Raw genomic sequence first — 20,434 nt, forward strand, 5'->3', positions numbered from 1 at the left:
TAACTGGTCTCTGTTTGGGTTGGGATTTATGAAGTAACTGGTCTCTGTTCAAGTTTTGGGGTTTCATCTGGCCAGGTGTCCGGGTGCTTCTAACCCTGATTAGAAGCACCTGCTGCTCATCTGTTATGGTAAAACTGATTAGAAGCACCTGCTGTTCATCTGTTGTTATGGTAACCCTGATTAGAAGCACCTGCTGCTCATCTGTTGTTATGGTAACCCTGATTAGAAGCACCTGCTGCTCATCTGTAGTTCTTTATGAATTCTGTTTTGAATTAAAGTAAATTGTACCTCCACTCTGAAGGCTGGTAAAGCCGAAACGTCTGTGTACACAATCCCTGATGCAGTAAAACACTGATTAATGAAGTAAGCTTTATGCAACATTCCATGAGTGTGAACCCATTCCACCTCTTTCTTTCTGTGTCTCTACCTCTCCATTTAATGGGCTGGAGGGCCAGAGGTTAGGAAGGTGGTTGACATCAACCAGCTCTCACCAGTTAGAGAGGGCCTGCAGAGCTGGGGTCAGGGTGAAAGGTTAGATAGGGGTTTGGTATAGGTTCTCACCAGTTAGAGAGGGCCTGCAGGGCTGGGGTCAGGGTGAAAGGTTAGATAGGGGTTTGGTATAGGTTCTCACCAGTTAGAGGGCCTGCAGGGCTGGGGTCAGGGTGAAAGGTTAGAGAGGGGTTTGGTATAGGTTCTCACCAGTTAGAGGGCCTGCAGGGCTGGGGTCAGGGTGAAAGGTTAGATAGGGGTTTGGTATAGGTTCTCACCAGTTAGAGAGGGCCTGCAGGGCTGCGTTCATAAAGCAGGTGTTTCCTATGTTCTTCAGTCCCGTCAGACCTGGAGAGAGACACACATCTATCCTGAGATACACACTAACCACACACACACACACACACACCTATCCTGAGATACACACTAACCACACACACATCTATCCTGAGACACACACTAACCACACACACACACACACACATCTATCCTGAGATACACACTAACCACACACACACACACACACACACATCTATCCTGAGATACACACTAACCACACACACACACAAACACACACACCTATCCTGAGACACACACTAACCACACACACATCTATCCTGAGATACACACTAACCACACAAACACACACACCTATCCTGAGATACACACTAACCACACACACACACACACCTATCCTGAGATACACACTAACCCCACACACACACATCTATCCTGAGATACACACTAACCACACACACATCTATCCTAAGATACACACTAACCACACACACATCTATCCTGAGATACACACTAACCACACACACACACACACACACACACACACACACCTATCCTGAGATACACACTAACCACACACACATCTATCCTGAGATACACACTAACCACACACACACACACATCTATCCTGAGATACACACTAACCACACACACATCTATCCTGAGATACACACTAACCACACACACACACACACATTATCCTGAGATACACACTAACCACACACACACACATCTATCCTGAGACACACACTAACCACACACACATCTATCCTGAGATACACACTAACCACACACACACACACATCTATCCTGAGATACACACTAACCACACACACATCTATCCTGAGATACACACTAACCACACACACACACATCTATCCTGAGATACACACTAACCACACACACATCTATCCTGAGATACACACTAACCACACACACATCTATCCTGAGATACACACTAACCACACACACATCTATCCTGAGACACACACTAACCACACACACATCTATCCTGAGACACACACTAACCACACACACACCTATCCTGAGATACACACTAACCACACACACATCTATCCTGAGATACACACTAACCACACACACACACACACCCTGAGACACACACTAACCACACACAGATTTATCCTGAATGCCACCCCATCACCTTGACAGCTACTAGCCTCAATTCATTAGTCATTGTTCAACTCCTAGGAGCTTGATTAAAGCACAAGGTGGAGGAGATCAGCTGAGAGACTTGGGAACTACGGTCTAGCGGCACTCAGTTTAACAGTGATATTAGTCATATCATGTGTGATTTCATCCTGTATTTTAAAGCCCTGGTCAGAAATGTGCTTATACTCCTGCATTGCTTGCTGTTGTGGGGTTTTAGGCTGGGTTTCTGTACAGCACTTTGAGATATCAGCTGATGTAAGAAGAGCTTTATAAATACATTTGATTTGATTTGATTGAAATTAAGATGACGCTGGACAAGTTTAACGAAACTGCTGCACCATGCAGACATGGCTCCGCCTTCTCCTGGTTGTTCAAATTCTAATAGTTTACCTAATTTCAGTTTATGTGACAAAAAACAAGCAAGTATAGTGTAGAGAATCATTGTACCATCTAAACCGTTGAGAAATACAATTTCCAGAACCAAAAAATATCGTCTTTTCAGCTGTTAGAAGCTGGTGTAAAAAAAAAAAAACAACGAAGATAAAAGACTCAAATTAAATTTAAGAACGGGAAGCATAGAATTAAAACACATAGAACAGATCTACCGCTTCTTAGACTGGCTTTCAATGAGAATGGCAGATCTATAACACACATTTCTATGTGAATTTGGCCAGGGTCGCCCAAATATGGACATATTGCAGCTTTAAATAAAAATAAAAAGGTAAGAATGCAGACATGTCACATTGTGTAAACACAGGGCTTCAACATGATGCTGTTACCTCTGGGGCGGAGCTCCTCCTCCTCCTCCTCCGTCTCCATGCCCAGGTCTTCACAGCCACCAGTAGGGGGCAGTCTCAGAGAGGTGGAGCGGCCCAACACCCTGCTACCCTCCTGGGGGACAGAAGAACCCCATTAGAACCCTAAGCGTCGAAACACAGTGACCTATCACAGAGGCGACAACAGTGGAACCACCTGCTTTGGCTGCATTTTACGTAGAGAAAGAAAACAACGTTACACAACTGAATGATTATGGACTTTAAACATGGTCTCAAAGAATGTGAAATTATTAACAACAATGACTGAATCTGTACACTGTTATAGGTTGATTTGGTCGGGGTTGTGGCTTTAGCTAGACAACGGTTTCAATAATGAGGGAACTTAGTGATTTGAGATTCAGTCATTAATTAGTCAACCAATCAAGGTATCAGTCAATCTATCAATCAATTCAGGTATCAATCAATCTAGGTATCAATCAAACAATCACAATGAATTCAGGGATCGATCTATCAATTACTCAATGACTGCATCAATGAATGTATCAATCAATCAACCGAACAATAAATAAATCTACCAACCAATCGGCATATCAACCAACCAATCAAACAACCAACGTTGGTTTCAGAGCATAGCATTACCTGTGTGTTGTTGGTGAGAGGTGATGTGAGGTTCTTGGTGCTGGGGACAGGGCAGTGAGGGCCCAGTTTACGCTCCAGGAACACCTCTTTCCCACAGGCATAACACCACACCCTCAGAGTGGTCAGGTTCACTGTCAGGTTGTGCCCAGTCTCCTGTTATAGAGGGGTTATAAACATGTTAATGTTTCTAGATATTTCTAAGGTGTAATAGAATGTTTAAAGGTGGTATAAGCAAATAAACAAATACAGTATATTGTTGTTGTTGACAGACAGCCAGGTCAGACAGCCAGGTCAGACAGCCAGGTCAGAAAGACAGGTCAGACACCAGGTCAGACACCAGGTCAGACACCAGGTCAGACAGACAGACAGGTCAGACAGGTACATTATTCATGTGTCTGCATTACTGTTGGTAGAGAGGGGCAAGGATGACAACACCCACCCCTAAGGAGCAGAGCTTCAGTGTGTAGACAGAATCTGTCAGGACTGAACGGGATGAGTGAGTTAACTGCCTTGTTCAGCGGAAGAACGACAGATTTTTACCTTGTCAGCTCAGGGGATTATATCTAGCAACCTTTCAGTTACTGGTCTAATGCGCTAACCACTAGGACACCTGCCATCCCTGGAGGAGGTTTTGGGGGTTTTCTCACTGGCTATTTGGACCTATCAGGATTGGGAGAAGGCGGTGCTTAAACTTCTTTGACAGGAGTGCCTAACGTGTGTGTGACCACATGGACCGGGGAGGGGCTTTGGCTTCTGCGAGGGTAGAGACTAGACCTGAAAATCCTACTGCGAGGGTAGAGACTAGACAGGAAAATCCTTCTGCGGGGGTAGAGACTAGACCTGAAAATCCTTCTGCGAGGGTAGAGACTAGACCTGAAAATCCTTCTGCGAGGTTAGAGACTAAACAGGAAATCCTCATTTCGAACACTGTTGAGCGTAAAAACCCAGCAGTGTTGCAGTTCTTGACACAAACCGGTGCAACTGCCACGTACTACCATACCCCCTTGAAAAGGTTGAAAATATTTTGTCTTGCCCATTCACCCTCTGAATGAAACAAATACACAATCCATGTCTCAAGGATTAACAATCCTAATGTTTATAATGTTTTGTACACTCATGTGCTGCAATAGGAACTGGGACTCTCGTCTCCTCCAACATCCCTTTCACCTCTCTAGGAACTGGGACTCTCGTCTCTTCCAACATCCCTTTCACCTCTCTAGGAACTGGGACTCTCGTCTCTTCCAACATCCCTTTCACCTCTCTAGGAACTGGGACTCTCGTCTCCTCCAACATCCCTTTCACCTCTCTAGGAACTGGGACTCTCGTCTCTTCCAACATCCCTTTCACCTCTCTAGGAACTGGGACTCTCGTCTCCTCCAACATCCCTTTCACCTCTCTAGGAACTGGGACTCTCGTCTCTTCCAACATCCCTTTCACCTCTCTAGGAACTGGGACTCTCGTCTCCTCCAACATCCCTTTCACCTCTCTAGGAACTGGGACTCGTCTCCTCCAACCTCCCTTTCACCTCTCTAGGAACTGGGACTCTCGTCTCTTCCAACATCCCTTTCACCTCTCTAGGAACTGGGACTCTCGTCTCCTCCAACCTCCCTTTCACCTCTCTAGGAACTGGGACTCTCGTCTCCTCCAACCTCCCTTTCACCTCTCTAGGAACTGGGACTCTCGTCTCCTCCAACATCCCTTTCACCTCTCTAGGAACTGGGACTCTCGTCTCTTCCAACATCCCTTTCACCTCTCTAGGAACTGGGACTCTCGTCTCCTCCAACATCCCTTTCACCTCTCTAGGAACTGGGACTCGTCTCCTCCAACCTCCCTTTCACCTCTCTAGGAACTGGGACTCTCGTCTCTTCCAACATCCCTTTCACCTCTCTAGGAACTGGGACTCTCGTCTCCTCCAACCTCCCTTTCACCTCTCTAGGAACTGGGACTCTCGTCTCTTCCAACATCCCTTTCACCTCTCTAGGAACTGGGACTCTCGTCTCCTCCAACATCCCTTTCACCGCTCTAGGAACTGGGACTCTAGTCTCCTCCAACATCCCTTATTGTTTCTTCCCTAATCACTCACTCTCCAACACTTCCCACTTTTGCCCCTTCACACTTCATTCTTTCTTCCCCCATCACACCTCTTTTCTCATTATCTTCTGAACCATCCTGAATATTGATCTAGTCCTGTAGGTGTCTCCTGAACCATCCTGAATATTGATCTAGTTCTGTAGGTGTCTCCTGAACCATCCTGAATATTGATCTAGTCCTGTAGGTGTCTCCTGAACCATCCTGAATATTGATCTAGTCCTGTAGGTGTCTCCTGAACCATCCTGAATATTGATCTAGTCCTGTAGGTGTCTCCTGAACCATCCTGAATATTGATCTAGTCCTGTAGGTGTCTCCTGAACCATCCTGAATATTGATCTAGTCCTGTAGGTGTCTCCTGAACCATCCTGAATATTGATCTAGTTCTGTAGGTGTCTCCTGAACCATCCTGAATATTGATCTAGTCCTGTAGGTGTCTCCTGAACCATCCTGAATATTGATCTAGTCCTGTAGCGGTCTCCTGAACCATCCTGAATATTGATCTAGTCCTGTAGGTGTCTCCTGAACCATCCTGAATATTGATCTAGTCCTGTAGGTGTCTCCTGAACCATCCTGAATATTGATCTAGTCCTGTAGGTGTCTCCTGAACCATCCTGAATATTGATCTAGTCCTGTAGGTGTCTCCTGAACCATCCTGAATATTGATCTAGTCCTGTAGGTGTCTCCTGAACCATCCTGAATATTGATCTAGTCCTGTAGCGGTCTCCTGAACCATCCTGAATATTGATCTAGTCCTGTAGGTGTCTCCTGAACCATCCTGAATATTGATCTAGTCCTGTAGGTGTCTCCTGAACCATCCTGAATATTGATCTAGTCCTGTAGGTGTCTCCTGAACCATCCTGAATATTGATCTAGTCCTGTAGGTGTCTCCTGAACCATCCTGAATATTGATCTAGTCCTGTAGGTGTCTCCTGAACCATCCTGAATATTGATCTAGTCCTGTAGGTGTCTCCTGAACCATCCTGAATATTGATCTAGTCCTGTAGGTGTCTCCTGAACCATCCTGAATATTGATCTAGTCCTGTAGGTGTGTGTGGGAAGTGTAAAGGTCAGGGGTTACTCATCCCGTTGTACTGCTCTAATCCTGTAGCTATATGTGGGAGTTGTGGAGGTCAAGGGTCACTCACCTGTGAGTGGATGGTGCTGTGGTCAGTGTGAGATTCTCCACAGCCCACATACACACAGCCGTTCTACAAACACAGAAAACAATGGATTTATACAACCGTCAATTTGCATGAGACCAAAATGGTAAATCACAACTTTCTAAATAAAAGTCCCAAAGAGTTCCAAAACATTACAAATAAAAGTCCCAACGAGTTCCAAAACATTACAAATAAAAGTCCCAACGAGTTCCAAAACATTACAAATAAAAGTCCCAAAGAGTTCCAAAACATTACAAATAAAAGTCCCAAAGAGTTCCAAAACATTACAAATAAAAGTCCCAAAGAGTTCCAAAACATTACAAATAAAAGTCCCAACGAGTTCCAAAACATTACAAATAAAAGTCCCAAAGAGTTCCAAAACATTACAAATAAAAGTCCCAAAGAGTTCCAAAACATTACAAATAAAAGTCCCAACGAGTTCCAAAACATTACAAATAAAAGTCCCAACGAGTTCCAAAACATTACAAATAAAAGTCCCAACGAGTTCCAACTTTTCACTCACCTCCAGACACGCCCACAGATTCGGTCCTCCAACTTTGCAGTCTTGGCACTGGCCCTTGAAACACAAACAAACATACCCAACTAGCTCCAGTGACCAGGCCAGACCGGTGAGACAACGTAATAATCCCAGACAGACAGCAGCTAATAAACGGTAACATGATAGAGCAAGGCCTTCTCCAATGACAACATCCTCATTTCTTGGAAAACATCCAGGCCTTGGACAGTTAATCATTGTTTCTATTTCAGCGAATGCTATTAGATAATGATAGTTTAGCTAACCTAGTTAACGTCTATTAGATAATGATAAAGATAGTTTAGCTAGCCTAGTTAACGTCAGGACAGGTGTACTCACATGAGACTTGAGGATGAGCTCTTCCTTGGTGATCTCTCCAACACACTGTAGATGGGGACAGTCACTGCTAGAACACAGAGGCATCACTCACCTGCACCTCACCTGTCTGAGTGGGGGGAAGAGAGAGGTAAACACACAGTCATGGGCATTCAAGCAACAGTGACATCAACAAGAAAAAGAGTGTCGATGTGGACAACAATAGACAATCCACTATCGTTCATGTCCTCCTAAACCAGCTTGGACCACAACAGGAAACCTCAAATACTGTTAATGAACCAGGCAAACACCAAGCTGTCTGTCTGCCTACCTGCCTGTCAAACACCAAGCTGTCTGTCTGCCTGCCTGCCTGTCAAACACCAAGCTGTCTGTCTGCCTACCTGCCTGTCAAACACCAAGCTGTCTGTCTGCCTGCCTGTCAAACACCAAGCTGTCTGTCTGCCTGCCTGTCAAACACCAAGCTGTCTGTCAAACTCCAAGCTGTCTGTCTGCCTGCCTGTCAAACACCAAGCTGTCTGTCTGCCTGCCTGTCAAACACCAAGCTGTCTGTCTACCTGCCTGTCAAACACCAAGCTGTCTGTCTACCTGCCTGTCAAACACCAAGCTGTCCGTCTGCCTGCCTGTCAAACACCAAGCTGTCCGTCTGCCTGCCTGTCAAACTCCAAGCTGTCCGTCTGCCTGCCTGTCAAACACCAAGCTGTCTGTCTACCTGCCTGTCAAACACCAAGCTGTCTGTCTACCTGCCTGTCAAACACCAAGCTGTCTGTCTGCCTGCCTGTCAAACACCAAGCTGTCCGTCTGCCTGCCTGTCAAACTCCAAGCTGTCCGTCTGCCTGCCTGTCAAACTCCAAGCTGTCCGTCTGCCTGCCTGTCAAACTCCAAGCTGTCCGTCTGCCTGCCTGTCAAACTCCAAGCTGTCTGTCTGCCTGCCTGTCAAACTCCAAGCTGTCTGTCTGCCTGCCTGTCAAACTCCAAGCTGTCCGTCTGCCTGCCTGTCAAACACCAACCTGTCTGTTAAACTCCAAGCTGTCTGTCTGCCTGCCTGTCAAACTCCAAGCTGTCCGTCTGCCTGCCTGTCAAACACCAACCTGCCTGTCAAACTCCAAGCTGTCTGTCTGCCTGCCTGTCAAACACCAAGCTGTCCGTCTGCCTGCCTGTCAAACTCCAAGCTGTCTGTCTGCCTGCCTGTCAAACTCCAAGCTGTCCGTCTGCCTGCCTGTCAAACACCAACCTGCCTGTCAAACACCAACCTGCCTGTCAAACACCAACCTGCCTGTCAAACTCCAAGCTGTCCGTCTGCCTGCCAGTCAAACTCCAAGCTGTCCGTCTGCCTGCCTGTCAAACACCAAGCTGTCTGTCTGCCTGCCTGTCAAACTCCAAGCTGTCCGTCTGCCTGCCTGTCAAACACCAACCTGCCTGTCAAACACCAACCTGCCTGTCAAACACCAACCTGCCTGTCAAACTCCAAGCTGTCCGTCTGCCTGCCTGTCAAACACCAAGCTGTCTGTCTGCCTGCCTGTCAAACACCAAGCTGTCTGTCTACCTGCCTGTCAAACACCAAGCTGTCTGTCTACCTGCCTGTCAAACACCAAGCTGTCTGTCTACCTGCCTGTCAAACACCAAGCTGTCCGTCTGCCTGCCTGTCAAACTCCAAGCTGTCCGTCTGCCTGCCTGTCAAACTCCAAGCTGTCTGTCTGCCTGCCTGTCAAACTCCAAGCTGTCTGTCTGCCTGCCTGTCAAACACCAAGCTGTCTGTCTGCCTGCCTGTCAAACTCCAAGCTGTCCGTCTGCCTGCCTGTCAAACTCCAAGCTGTCTGTCTGCCTGCCTGTCAAACTCCAAGCTGTCCGTCTGCCTGCCTGTCAAACACCAACCTGCCTGTCAAACTCCAAGCTGTCTGTCTGCCTGCCTGTCAAACACCAAGCTGTCCGTCTGCCTGCCTGTCAAACACCAACCTGTCTGTCAAACACCAAGCTGTCCGTCTGCCTGCCTGTCAAACTCCAAGCTGTCTGTCTGCCTGCCTGTCAAACTCCAAGCTGTCCGTCTGCCTGCCTGTCAAACACCAACCTGCCTGTCAAACTCCAAGCTGTCCGTCTGCCTGCCTGTCAAACTCCAAGCTGTCTGTCTGCCTGCCTGTCAAACTCCAAGCTGTCCGTCTGCCTGCCTGTCAAACACCAACCTGCCTGTCAAACACCAACCTGCCTGTCAAACACCAACCTGCCTGTCAAACTCCAAGCTGTCCGTCTGCCTGCCTGTCAAACACCAACCTGCCTGTCAAACTCCAAGCTGTCTGTCTGCCTGCCTGTCAAACTCCAAGCTGTCTGTCTGCCTGCCTGTCAAACTCCAAGCTGTCCGTCTGCCTGCCTGTCAAACACCAACCTGCCTGTCAAACACCAAGCTGTCCGTCTGCTTGTCAGCGTAGGAACCGGAGGCTCCAGACAGCATAACTGGTTTTTCCAGGTCTGCTCTGTGTACGTCGTACCGCATAGTAAGCAACCCAAAACAACTTCCTCTTCTCATCTCTCAGAGAGAGATATTATCCGTGGCCCTATGATCTCCCGTTAGTACTAAAGGGGCTAGAGGCCTGACAACCTTAATCTCTGACTAGTTGTCTGACTAGTTGCCTCTAAAGAGGCAGTCCAAAATACACATATCATCATATGAGCATATTAGTTTTGATCAATCATGGAAATGAAATAATGTGCTGAAAATATTTTGGCTGAACAGTTAAAAAATAAGATTGAGGCCAAGGTATAGAAGAAGCAATACTCCAGTGAATCGATGTGCACCAATCCCTACGGTACAGCATATCCTTAGACGAGGGCTGAATCGATGTGCACCAATCCCTACGGTACAGCATATCCTTAGACGAGGGCTGAATCGATGTGCACCAATCCCTACGGTACAGCATATCCTTAGACTAGGGGGTGTCTGTCATATGGGGTCCTTCTCTCTCAGACAGACAGAGACAGACAGAACATAACAAAGCAAAACAAAACTCATTCATTCATTACTGGTTCAGTCAGAGAAGAATTGGAGCTAATTTCATACGCACAAGTACAAAACAAATCCACCTCTACAAGACAACAGTCCCCACCTTCGCCAGGACCCTGAAGGACGTCACCCTCAACCGTAGTCCCAACACCTCACACAGGAGGAACAGACCAGCGAGACGCCCGGCCCAGACCAGCGAGACGCCCGGCCCAGACCAGCGAGACACCCGGCCCAGACCAGCGAGACGCCCGGCCCAGACCAGCGAGACACCCGGCCCAGAGGACCTGCACCAAAAGGACCAGACCACATCCCCACCAACCTAGACCCCTTCAAACAAACCCTGGCCACACCCTTTATAGGTGATCTGACTTTGGCCTGAAAAGCAGAAACCCAGAAATACAGACATTGTTATTCTACAAGAAACATGGTATAGAGGAGATGGACCCACTGGTTGCCCTCTAGGTTACAGAGAGCTGGTAGTCCCATCCACCACACTACCAGGTGTGTGGTATAGAGGAGATGGACCCACTGGTTGCCCTCTAGGTTACAGAGTGCTGGTCGTCCCATCCACCAGACTACCAGGTGGGTGGTATAGAGGAGATGGACCCACTGGTTGCCCTCTAGGTTACAGAGTGCTGGTCGTCCCATCCACCAGACTACCAGGTGGGTGGTGTAGAGGAGATGGACCCACTGGTTGTACTCTAGGTTACAGAGTGCTGGTCGTCCCATCCACCAGACTACCAGGTGGGTGGTGTAGAGGAGATGGACCCACTGGTTGCCCTCTAGGTTACAGAGTGCTGGTCGTCCCATCCACCAGACTACCAGGTGGGTGGTGTAGAGGAGATGGACCCACTGGTTTCCCTCTAGGTTACAGAGTGCTGGTCGTCCCATCCACCAGACTACCAGGTGGGTGGTGTAGAGGAGATGGACCCACTGGTTGTACTCTAGGTTACAGAGTGCTGGTCGTCCCATCCACCAGACTACCAGGTGGGTGGTGTAGAGGAGATGGACCCACTGGTTGCCCTCTAGGTTACAGAGTGCTGGTCGTCCCATCCACCAGACTACCAGGTGGGTGGTGTAGAGGAGATGGACCCACTGGTTGTACTCTAGGTTACAGAGTGCTGGTCGTCCCATCCACCAGACTACCAGGTGGGTGGTGTAGAGGAGATGGACCCACTGGTTGCCCTCTAGGTTACAGAGTGCTGGTCGTCCCATCCACCAGACTACCAGGTGGGTGGTGTAGAGGAGATGGACCCACTGGTTTCCCTCTAGGTTACAGAGTGCTGGTCGTCCCATCCACCAGACTACCAGGTGGGTGGTGTAGAGGAGATGGACCCACTGGTTGTACTCTAGGTTACAGAGTGCTGGTCGTCCCATCCACCAGACTACCAGGTGGGTGGTGTAGAGGAGATGGACCCACTGGTTGCCCTCTAGGTTACAGAGTGCTGGTCGTCCCATCCACCAGACTACCAGGTGGGTGGTATAGAGGAGACAGACCCACTGGTTGTACTCTAGGTTACAGATACTGTTGAAGTCGGAAGTTTACATACACTTAGGTTAGAGTCATTAAAACTCGTTTTTCAACCACTCCACAAATGTCTTGTTCACAAACTATAGTTTTGGCAAGTCGGTCAGGACATCTACTTTGTGCATGACACAAGTAATTTTTCCAACAATTGTTTACAGACAGATTATTTCACTTATTCCGATGGGTCAGACGTTTACTACACTAAGTTGACTGTGCCTTTAAACACCTTGGAAAATTCAAGAAAATGATGTCATAGCTTTAGAAGCTGCTGAAAGGCTAATTGACAACATTTGAGTTAATTGGTGGTGTACCTGTGGATGTATTTCAAGGCCTACCTTCAAACTCAGTGCCTCTTTGCTTGACATCATGGGAAAATCAAAAGAAATCAACCAAGACCTCAGAAAAAAATTGTAGACCTTCACACGTCTGGTTCATCCTTGGGAGCAATTTCCAAATGCCTGAAGGTACCACGTTCATCTGTACAAACAATAGTACGCAAGAATAAACACCATGGGACCACACAGCCGTCATACCGCTCAGGAAGGAGATGCGTTCTGTCTCCTAGAGATGAACGTACTTTGGTGAGAAAAGTGCAAATCAATCCCAGAACAACAGCAAAGGACCTTGTGAAGATGCTGGAGGAAACCGGTACAAAAGTATCTAAATCCACAGTAAAACAAGTCCTATATCAACACAACCTGAAAGGCCACTCAGCAAGGAAGAAGCCACTGCTCCAAAACCGCCATAAAAATGACAGACTACGGTTTGCAACTGCACATGGGGACAAAGATCGTACTTTTTGGAGAAATGTCCTCTGGTCTGAGGAAACAAAAATATAACTGTTTGGTCATAATGACCATTGTTGTGTTTGGAGGAAAAAGGGGGAGGCTTGCAAGCCGAAGAACACCATCCCAACCGTGAAGCACGGGGGTGGCAGCATCATGTTGTGGGGGTGCTTTGCTGCAGGAGAGACTGGTGCACTTCACAAAATAGATGGCATCATGAGGAAATAAAATTATATGGATATATTGAAGCAACATCAAGACATCAGGCAGGAAGTTAAAGCTTGGTCACAAATGGGCCTTCCAAATGGACAATGAACCCAAGCATTCTTCCAAAGTTGTGGCAAAATGGCTTAAGGACAACAAAGTCAAGGTATTGGAGTGGCCATCACAAAGCCCTGAGCTCAATCCTATAGAACATTTGTGGGCAGAACAGAAAAAGCGTGTGTGAGCAAGGTGGCCTACAAACCTGACTCAGTTACACCAGCTCTGTCAGGAGGAATGGGCCAAAATTCACCTGACTTATTGTGGGAAGCTTGTGGAAGGCTACCCGAAATGTTTGACCCAAGTTACACAATTTAAAGGCAATGCTACCAAATACTAATGGAGTGTATGTAAACTTCTGACCCACTTGGAATGCGATGAAAGAAATAAAAGCTGAAATAAATCATTCTCTCTACTATTATTCTTAAAATAAAATAAAGTGGTGATCCTAACTGACCTAAGACAGGGCATTTTTACTTGAATGTGAATTTTTACTTAAATGTCAGGAATTGTGAAGAACTGAGTTTAGCTAACGTTAGGTGTATGATATTATTTGTATGCCAAAGCCGTTTGCTTGACTAGTTAGAGCCTAATGTCAGCTATCTAACATTGAACCTGGTTGGTTAGCTCTCAGCAGATTCACGCAGGGTAGTAATGACATGATTTGGCATTATGTTCATTGTTGTTTAACTAGATAATGTTAGCTGGCTGGCGCGTTAGCTAATGCTACGTGCCGTGTATGATCATACACGTTGTTTACCTAGCTACGTTAATTGTTTTGCTAGCTAGCTACATGTCTTAAAAAGGCAAGTAACCATTTCGGGTGTGTTCGTAAATTCAGTCTGAGTATGCAAAAGTGCTGAATGATAAATTTACGAACGGTGTCCCTACCTAGCCAAGTTCTGCAGCTACGCCACGGAGCGCTGTGAGCCACTGCGACAGCTAACACACAAGGACTCACTGTGGGAGCTGGCTATCAATAAAATCAGCTAACACACAAGGACTCACTGTGGGAGCTGGCTATCAATAAAATCAGCTAACACACAAGGACTCACTGTGGGAGCTGGCTATCAATAAAATCAGCTAACACACAAGGACTCACTGTGGGAGCTGGCTATCAATATAATCAGCTAACACACAAGGACTCACTGTGGGAGCTGGCTATCAATAAAATCAGCTAACACACAAGGACTCACTGTGGGAGCTGGCTATCAATAAAATCAGGGATACCATTGCAGACCCCTGTGCTGAAATACTACAACCCAACAGAGCAGCTTGTACTACAGTGTGATGCTTCAGAGAGTGGGTTAGGAGCAGCCTTGATGCAGGGAGGACAACCAATAGCATACGCCAGCAGAGCCCTGACAGAGACTGATAAAGGGTATGCAAAGACAGAGAAGGAGCAGCTAGCAGAGCCCTGACAGAGACTGATAAAGGGTATGCAAAGACAGAGAAGGAGCAGCTAGCAGAGCCCTGACAGAGACTGATAAAGGGTATGCACAGACAGAGAAGGAGCAGCTAGCAGAGCCCTGACAGAAACTGATAAAGGGTATGCACAGACAGAGAAGGAGCAGCTAGCAGAGCCCTGACAGAAACTGATAAAGGGTATGCACAGACAGAGAAGGAGCAGCTAGCAGAGCCCTGACAGAGACTGATAAAGGGTATGCACAGACAGAGAAGGAGCAGCTAGCAGAGCCCTGACAGTCAAAAACGGTCATTCAAAAACTGAAGACATACTTTGCACGCTATGGGATAAGTGACATCCTGTACTCAGACAATGGTCCCCAGTACTCTTCAGACGAGTTAAAGTTTCAGCAAGGTTCGGGACTTTAAAACATTGTCTCCAGGATACCTGCAAAGTAATGGGAAAGTGGAATCGGCAGTGAAAACAGCCAAAAGACTGATGGCAAAAGCAAAGAGAGCCGGTTCTGATCCATAACTGGCCCTGCTGGATCACAGGGATACCCTTCACAAGGAACAGACAGCAGCCCTGCCATGGCGCTCATGGGAAGACGTACACAGACACTACTGCTAACGAGTGAAAATCTGCTGAGGCCGGTGATGACAAACTGTCAGCTGGAGAAGTTCACAGAAAGACAGCAGAGACGGGCAACGTACTACGACACCTCTGCTGAGGATCTCACAGAGCTGCAATGAGATGACAGGGTGAGAGTCCAGCCACTCACAGGACAGAAACAGTGGTGGCAGAGGGCCACAGTAGTCAGACCTGTGGAGCAAAGGTCCTACGAGGTGAAGACAGAACAAGGAAATGTCTTCAGGAGGAACAGGAGACCTTTTGAGGAAGAGCAGAGAAAGAGAGGAAGAATTTCCACACACAGAGCCAGTAAACAGAGCACCAGCTGACACCCAGCAGGGTGCGGAACACAACCTTATTGGTGGACGCTGCACCTCAACAAGAAGACCCAGACATGTCAGGTCAAGCCCCTCCTGATGAAATAAACCCTCCCCACACACGGTCTGGTAGGGCCATCCACAGACCTCAACACCTGAAACTGTGTGAATGTACATAAAAATGTTAAAAACAAATTAATGTAATGGACAGTCAGATAACAACATTGATGTTACACAGGAAACGGAAACCAAACGTTAATTACCGTCTTCGTGTACTGGATGTGATGGTTGACAACATGCATTGGAAAGTTTACTTAACTATTATCTTTGTCTGTCGTGACTACAACGCAAAGCATATTGAAACAAAATCTGTTTGGGCTTGTTGAGGTCTACAAAATGATTAAGACACCCCCACATCTAACCATGGGCTTGTTGAGGTCTACAAAATGATTTGTAATAATGTTCTGTTAAGACACCCTCACATCTAACCATGGGCTTGTTGAGGTCTACAAAATGATTTGTAATAATGTTCTGTTAAGACACCCTCACATCTAACCAAGACAACTCCCAACTCACATTTCTTAATGAGCACTGATGAACAACGAGGCCAGATCAGGTAATTATCCTTCAACAAAACCTCAAGACGATACCTTCAACAGGCGCTAAGAACAGAGTTTCGACACCTCATTTACTGTCTTTGATTATAGTTCATCTTCTATGAATGGGCTGGCTACCAACAAACCCCAGCATGTCAAAACAGTTACTAACAATGTGGATGTAATGTATTTAGTGAAGGAAGCTACTATTCAATCTTCAAAAAAGGCCCACGGGGCGGACATCGCATGCAGATCAGTCGGTGCGACACTCACTGCCAAGAAGCTAACGGGCAGATGGCCCCTGTGATATTAACTAGTTAGACAAGAAGCTAACGGGCAGATGGCCCCTGTGATATTAACTAGTTAGACAAGAGGCTAACGGGCAGATGGCCCCTGTGATATTAACTAGTTAGCCGAGAGGCTAACGGGCAGATGGTCCCTGTGATATTAACTAGTTAGACAAGAAGCTAACGGGCAGATGGCCCCTGAGATATTAACTAGTTAGCCAAGAGGCTAACGGGCAGATGGCCCCTGTGATATTAACTAGTTAGACAAGAAGCTAACGGGCAGATGGCCCCTGTGATATTAACTAGTTAGACAAGAAGCTAACGGGCAGATGGCCCCTGAGATATTAACTAGTTAGCCAAGAGGCTAACGGGCAGATGGCCCCTGTGATATTAACTAGTTAGACAAGAAGCTAACGGGCTGATGGCCCCTGTGATATTAACTAGTTAGACAAGAAGCTAACGGGCAGATGGCCCCTGAGATATTAACTAGTTAGACAAGAGGCTAACGGGCAGATGGCCCCTGTGAAATTAACTAGTTAGACAAGAGGCTAACGGGCAGATGGCCCTGTGATATTAACTAGTTAGACAAGAAGCTAACGGGCAGATGGCCCCTGTGATATTAACTAGTTAGACAAGAGGCTAACGGGCAGATGGCCCCTGAGATATTAACTAGTTAGACAAGAGGCTAACGGGCAGATGGCCCCTGTGATATTAACTAGTTAGACAAGAGGCTAACAGACAGATGGCCCCTGTGATATTAACTAGTTAGACAAGAGGCTAACGGGCAGATGGCCCCTGTGATATTAACTAGTTAGACAAGAGGCTAACGGGCAGATGGCCCCTGTGATATTAACTAGTTAGACAAGAGGCTAACGGGCAGATGGCCCCTGTGATATTAACTAGTTAGACAAGAGGCTAACGGGCAGATGGCCCCTGTGATATTAACTAGTTAGACAAGAAGCTAACGGGCAGATGGCCCCTGTGATATTAACTAGTTAGACAAGAGGCTAACGGGCAGATGGCCCCTGTGATATTAACTAGTTAGACAAGAAGCTAACGGGCAGATGGCCCCTGTGATATTAACTAGTTAGACAAGAGGCTAACGGGCAGATGGCCCCTGTGATATTAACTAGTTAGACAAGAAGCTAACGGGCAGATGGCCCCTGTGATATTAACTAGTTAGACAAGAAGCTAACGGGCAGATGGCCCCTGAGATATTAATTAGACAAGAGGCTAACGGGCAGATGGTCCCTGTGATATTAACTAGTTAGACAAGAAGCTAACGGGCAGATGGCCCCTGTGATATTAACTAGTTAGACAAGAGGCTAACGGGCAGATGGCCCCTGTGATATTAACTAGTTAGACAAGAAGCTAACGGGCAGATGGCCCCTGAGATATTAATTAGACAAGAGGCTAACGGGCAGATGGTCCCTGTGATATTAACTAGTTAGACAAGAAGCTAACGGGCAGATGGTCCCTGTGATATTAACTAGTTAGACAAGAGGCTAACGGGCAGATGGCCCCTGTGATATTAACTAGTTAGACAAGAGGCTAACGGGCAGATGGCCCCTGTGATATTAACTAGTTAGTCAAGAGGCTAACATATAGATGGCCCCTGAGATATTAACTAGTTAGACAAGAGGCTAACGGGCAGATGGCCCCTGTGATATTAACTAGTTAGACAAGAGGCTAAACCGGTCGATATTAAATATGTTTTCGGGTCCAATTCAATTCCGATGTGTGAGAATCAAGAAAAGTTCTCGGATCAAATCGTGCTAGCTAAACAATAGTTGTATTGATGGGACAAGAATAGATGGATTGAGCTGTCATGCTAACATTAGCTAGCTAGCTAGTCACTCTAATAAAACAGCTACTTCTTCTTCTTCTCTTTCGCAGCATGAAACAAACCCGGAAAATAACCTCTTGGTTCTTACCTGCACTTTATGAAGATACAGTTCAAAGGAACTGATTCTGAAAGTTAAACACGGCAATTAAATATGTATCTGTGACATTATTTCAAACGGTAATGCTTTGGAAAATGTCACAGTTCCCGTTCGACCGTAACCCAAAAAAACTTCCAGGTTGAAGATCCGCCTTTTGACACAACAACGGCCGTTTTCCGGTGGCGTGTGAACCGGGTGTCGCTGCGCCACCTGGCGGTCAACAGTGGAATAACCTCAATCTGATTCTGCACAATCCCAGCCCAAAGCGTCCCCTACTGACCAATAAACACATTTACTTGGATTTCAAATTAACATCTGCAGGTTTTTTTAAAAAATTTTATCTGTAACAATCCTGTTTCGATTTATTTTTTTTAATGCCAAAAACAACAAATAAGAAAAGGTGGATTTTATTTTTCACCTTGTATTTCAGAAACGGATTCCCAAGCGCTCCACCTGACTTTTATTTTGAAAATCACCCCTTTGCAACACTGGCATGACCTTACTGATTGAAGATTTACTGGTATAGACTCCAGCAGCAAACATCTCTTAGGCCAATCTCTATATCGCTACCTACTGAAGACCTCATCTCTCAGGCCCATCTCTATATCGCTACCTACTGAAGACCTCATCTCTCAGGCCCATCTCTATATCGCTACCTACTGAAGACCTCAGGCCCCTAACCAACAGTAACTCAAACCGTTCAACTTAGAGACACCAAATCAACTTTCACATGTTCAGGACAGTATTGCTGTCGACTCACTAAACCTTGAGTCCGAGTCAAGTCCCCTGTGTTGGAGTCCGAGTCAAGTCACAAATCCGTATGGTTAAATCCGAGTCGAGTAACGAATCCCTATGGTTAAATAAGAGTCGAGTCACGAATCCCTATGGTTAAATAAGAGTCGAGTCACGAATCCCTATGGTTAAATAAGAGTCGAGTCACGAATCCCTATGGTTAAATAAGAGTCGAGTCACGAATCCCTATGGTTAAATAAGAGTCGAGTCACGAATCCCTATGGTTAAATCCGAGTCGAGTTCAAGTCACCAATGGTTGAGTCACTATGTCTGAAGGGATTGCTAATACCAGTGCTTGATTTGGGTGGAAGCTGTCAGGAACGACATACCAGCACTTCTATTTTGGGGGGAATTGCTTACCGGCTCCTCTATAAAAACACAGTTGCCTATTGCTGGTCCAGATTCACACACCGAGGCAAATGTTTTTGGATCAAAACGGAATGACGGGGGCATTCATTTCCTGATTCTTCTTTGTTCAGATTAATTTGCCGCTAGTCTGTGAATCTGTGAGTGACAGTAGGCTGTTCCAGATTGCTCAGATTGAAAATGTGCCAGCCCGAAGCTGTGGTTTTAGGCTGGGTTTCTGTATGATCACTTTGTGACATCAGCTGATGTAAAAAAAATTTTAAAAATGTGGGGCTTTATAAATAAATTTGATTTGTTCCAAGTTGTCAAATGAGGGTTTGTAAATTAGTTTCATAATTGTTGTTATTGTAATTCATGGAAGCACACAAATTTTATCAATCTTTTATCAAAAAAACGACATCTCAGCCGGCATGAACCTTCAGTCTGTGGTGCTGCGCGTGTCTCTGTACGAGCGGCCGTTGGATGAGAGAGAGGACGACATTTCACCAGCAGGTATGAGCCTTCAGTCTGTATTGCTGCGTGTGTCTCTGTACGAGCGGCCGTTGGAGGAGAGAGAGGACGACATTTCACCAGCAGGTATGAGCCTGCTGTCAAGGCAGAAGCTACTCTTCCTGAGGTTTATTATGGATCCCCATTAGTTCCTTCTAAGGCAGCAGCTACTCTTCCTGGGGTTTATTATGGATCCCCATTAGTTCTGCCAAGGCAGCAGCTACTCTTCCTGGGGTTTATTATGGATCCCCATTAGTTCTGCCAAGGCAGCAGCTACTCTTCCTGAGGTTTATTATGGATCCCCATTAGTTCCTGTCAAGGCAGCAGCTACTCTTCCTGGGGTTCATTATGGATCCCAATTAGTTCCTGCTAAGTCAGCTACTCATCCTGGGGTTTATTATGGATCCCCATTAGTTCCTGCCAAGGCAGCAGCTACTCTTCCTGGGGTTTATTATGGATCCCCATTAGTTCCTGTCAAGGCAGCAGCTACTCTTCCTGGGGTTTATTATGGATCCCCATTAGTTCCTGCTAAGTCAGCTACTCTTCC

At 46.5% G+C, this 20,434-nt stretch overlaps 1 protein-coding gene across 1 annotated transcript in view; it reads right to left on the reverse strand.

The window, feature by feature from the left end:
• Positions 1 to 18,354, reverse strand: part of LOC139377210 (ubiquitin carboxyl-terminal hydrolase 33-like) — a 76,872-nt gene extending 58,518 nt beyond the window's left edge. Inside the window, exons 1-7 of the mRNA XM_071120210.1 lie at positions 18,232 to 18,354; positions 7,500 to 7,605; positions 7,149 to 7,202; positions 6,611 to 6,673; positions 3,375 to 3,527; positions 2,739 to 2,850; positions 768 to 837 (exon numbers count right to left, since the gene is read on the reverse strand). Coding sequence (XP_070976311.1) covers positions 768 to 837; positions 2,739 to 2,850; positions 3,375 to 3,527; positions 6,611 to 6,673; positions 7,149 to 7,202; positions 7,500 to 7,583 — 536 coding nt within the window. The 5' untranslated portion in view covers positions 7,584 to 7,605; positions 18,232 to 18,354. The remainder of the gene's footprint in view (positions 1 to 767; positions 838 to 2,738; positions 2,851 to 3,374; positions 3,528 to 6,610; positions 6,674 to 7,148; positions 7,203 to 7,499; positions 7,606 to 18,231) is intronic.
• Positions 18,355 to 20,434: the final 2,080 nt, after the last annotated feature.

The sequence above is a fragment of the Oncorhynchus clarkii genome, chromosome 20 (genome assembly GCF_045791955.1).
Source record: "Oncorhynchus clarkii lewisi isolate Uvic-CL-2024 chromosome 20, UVic_Ocla_1.0, whole genome shotgun sequence".
Classification (NCBI taxonomy): domain Eukaryota; kingdom Metazoa; phylum Chordata; class Actinopteri; order Salmoniformes; family Salmonidae; genus Oncorhynchus; species Oncorhynchus clarkii.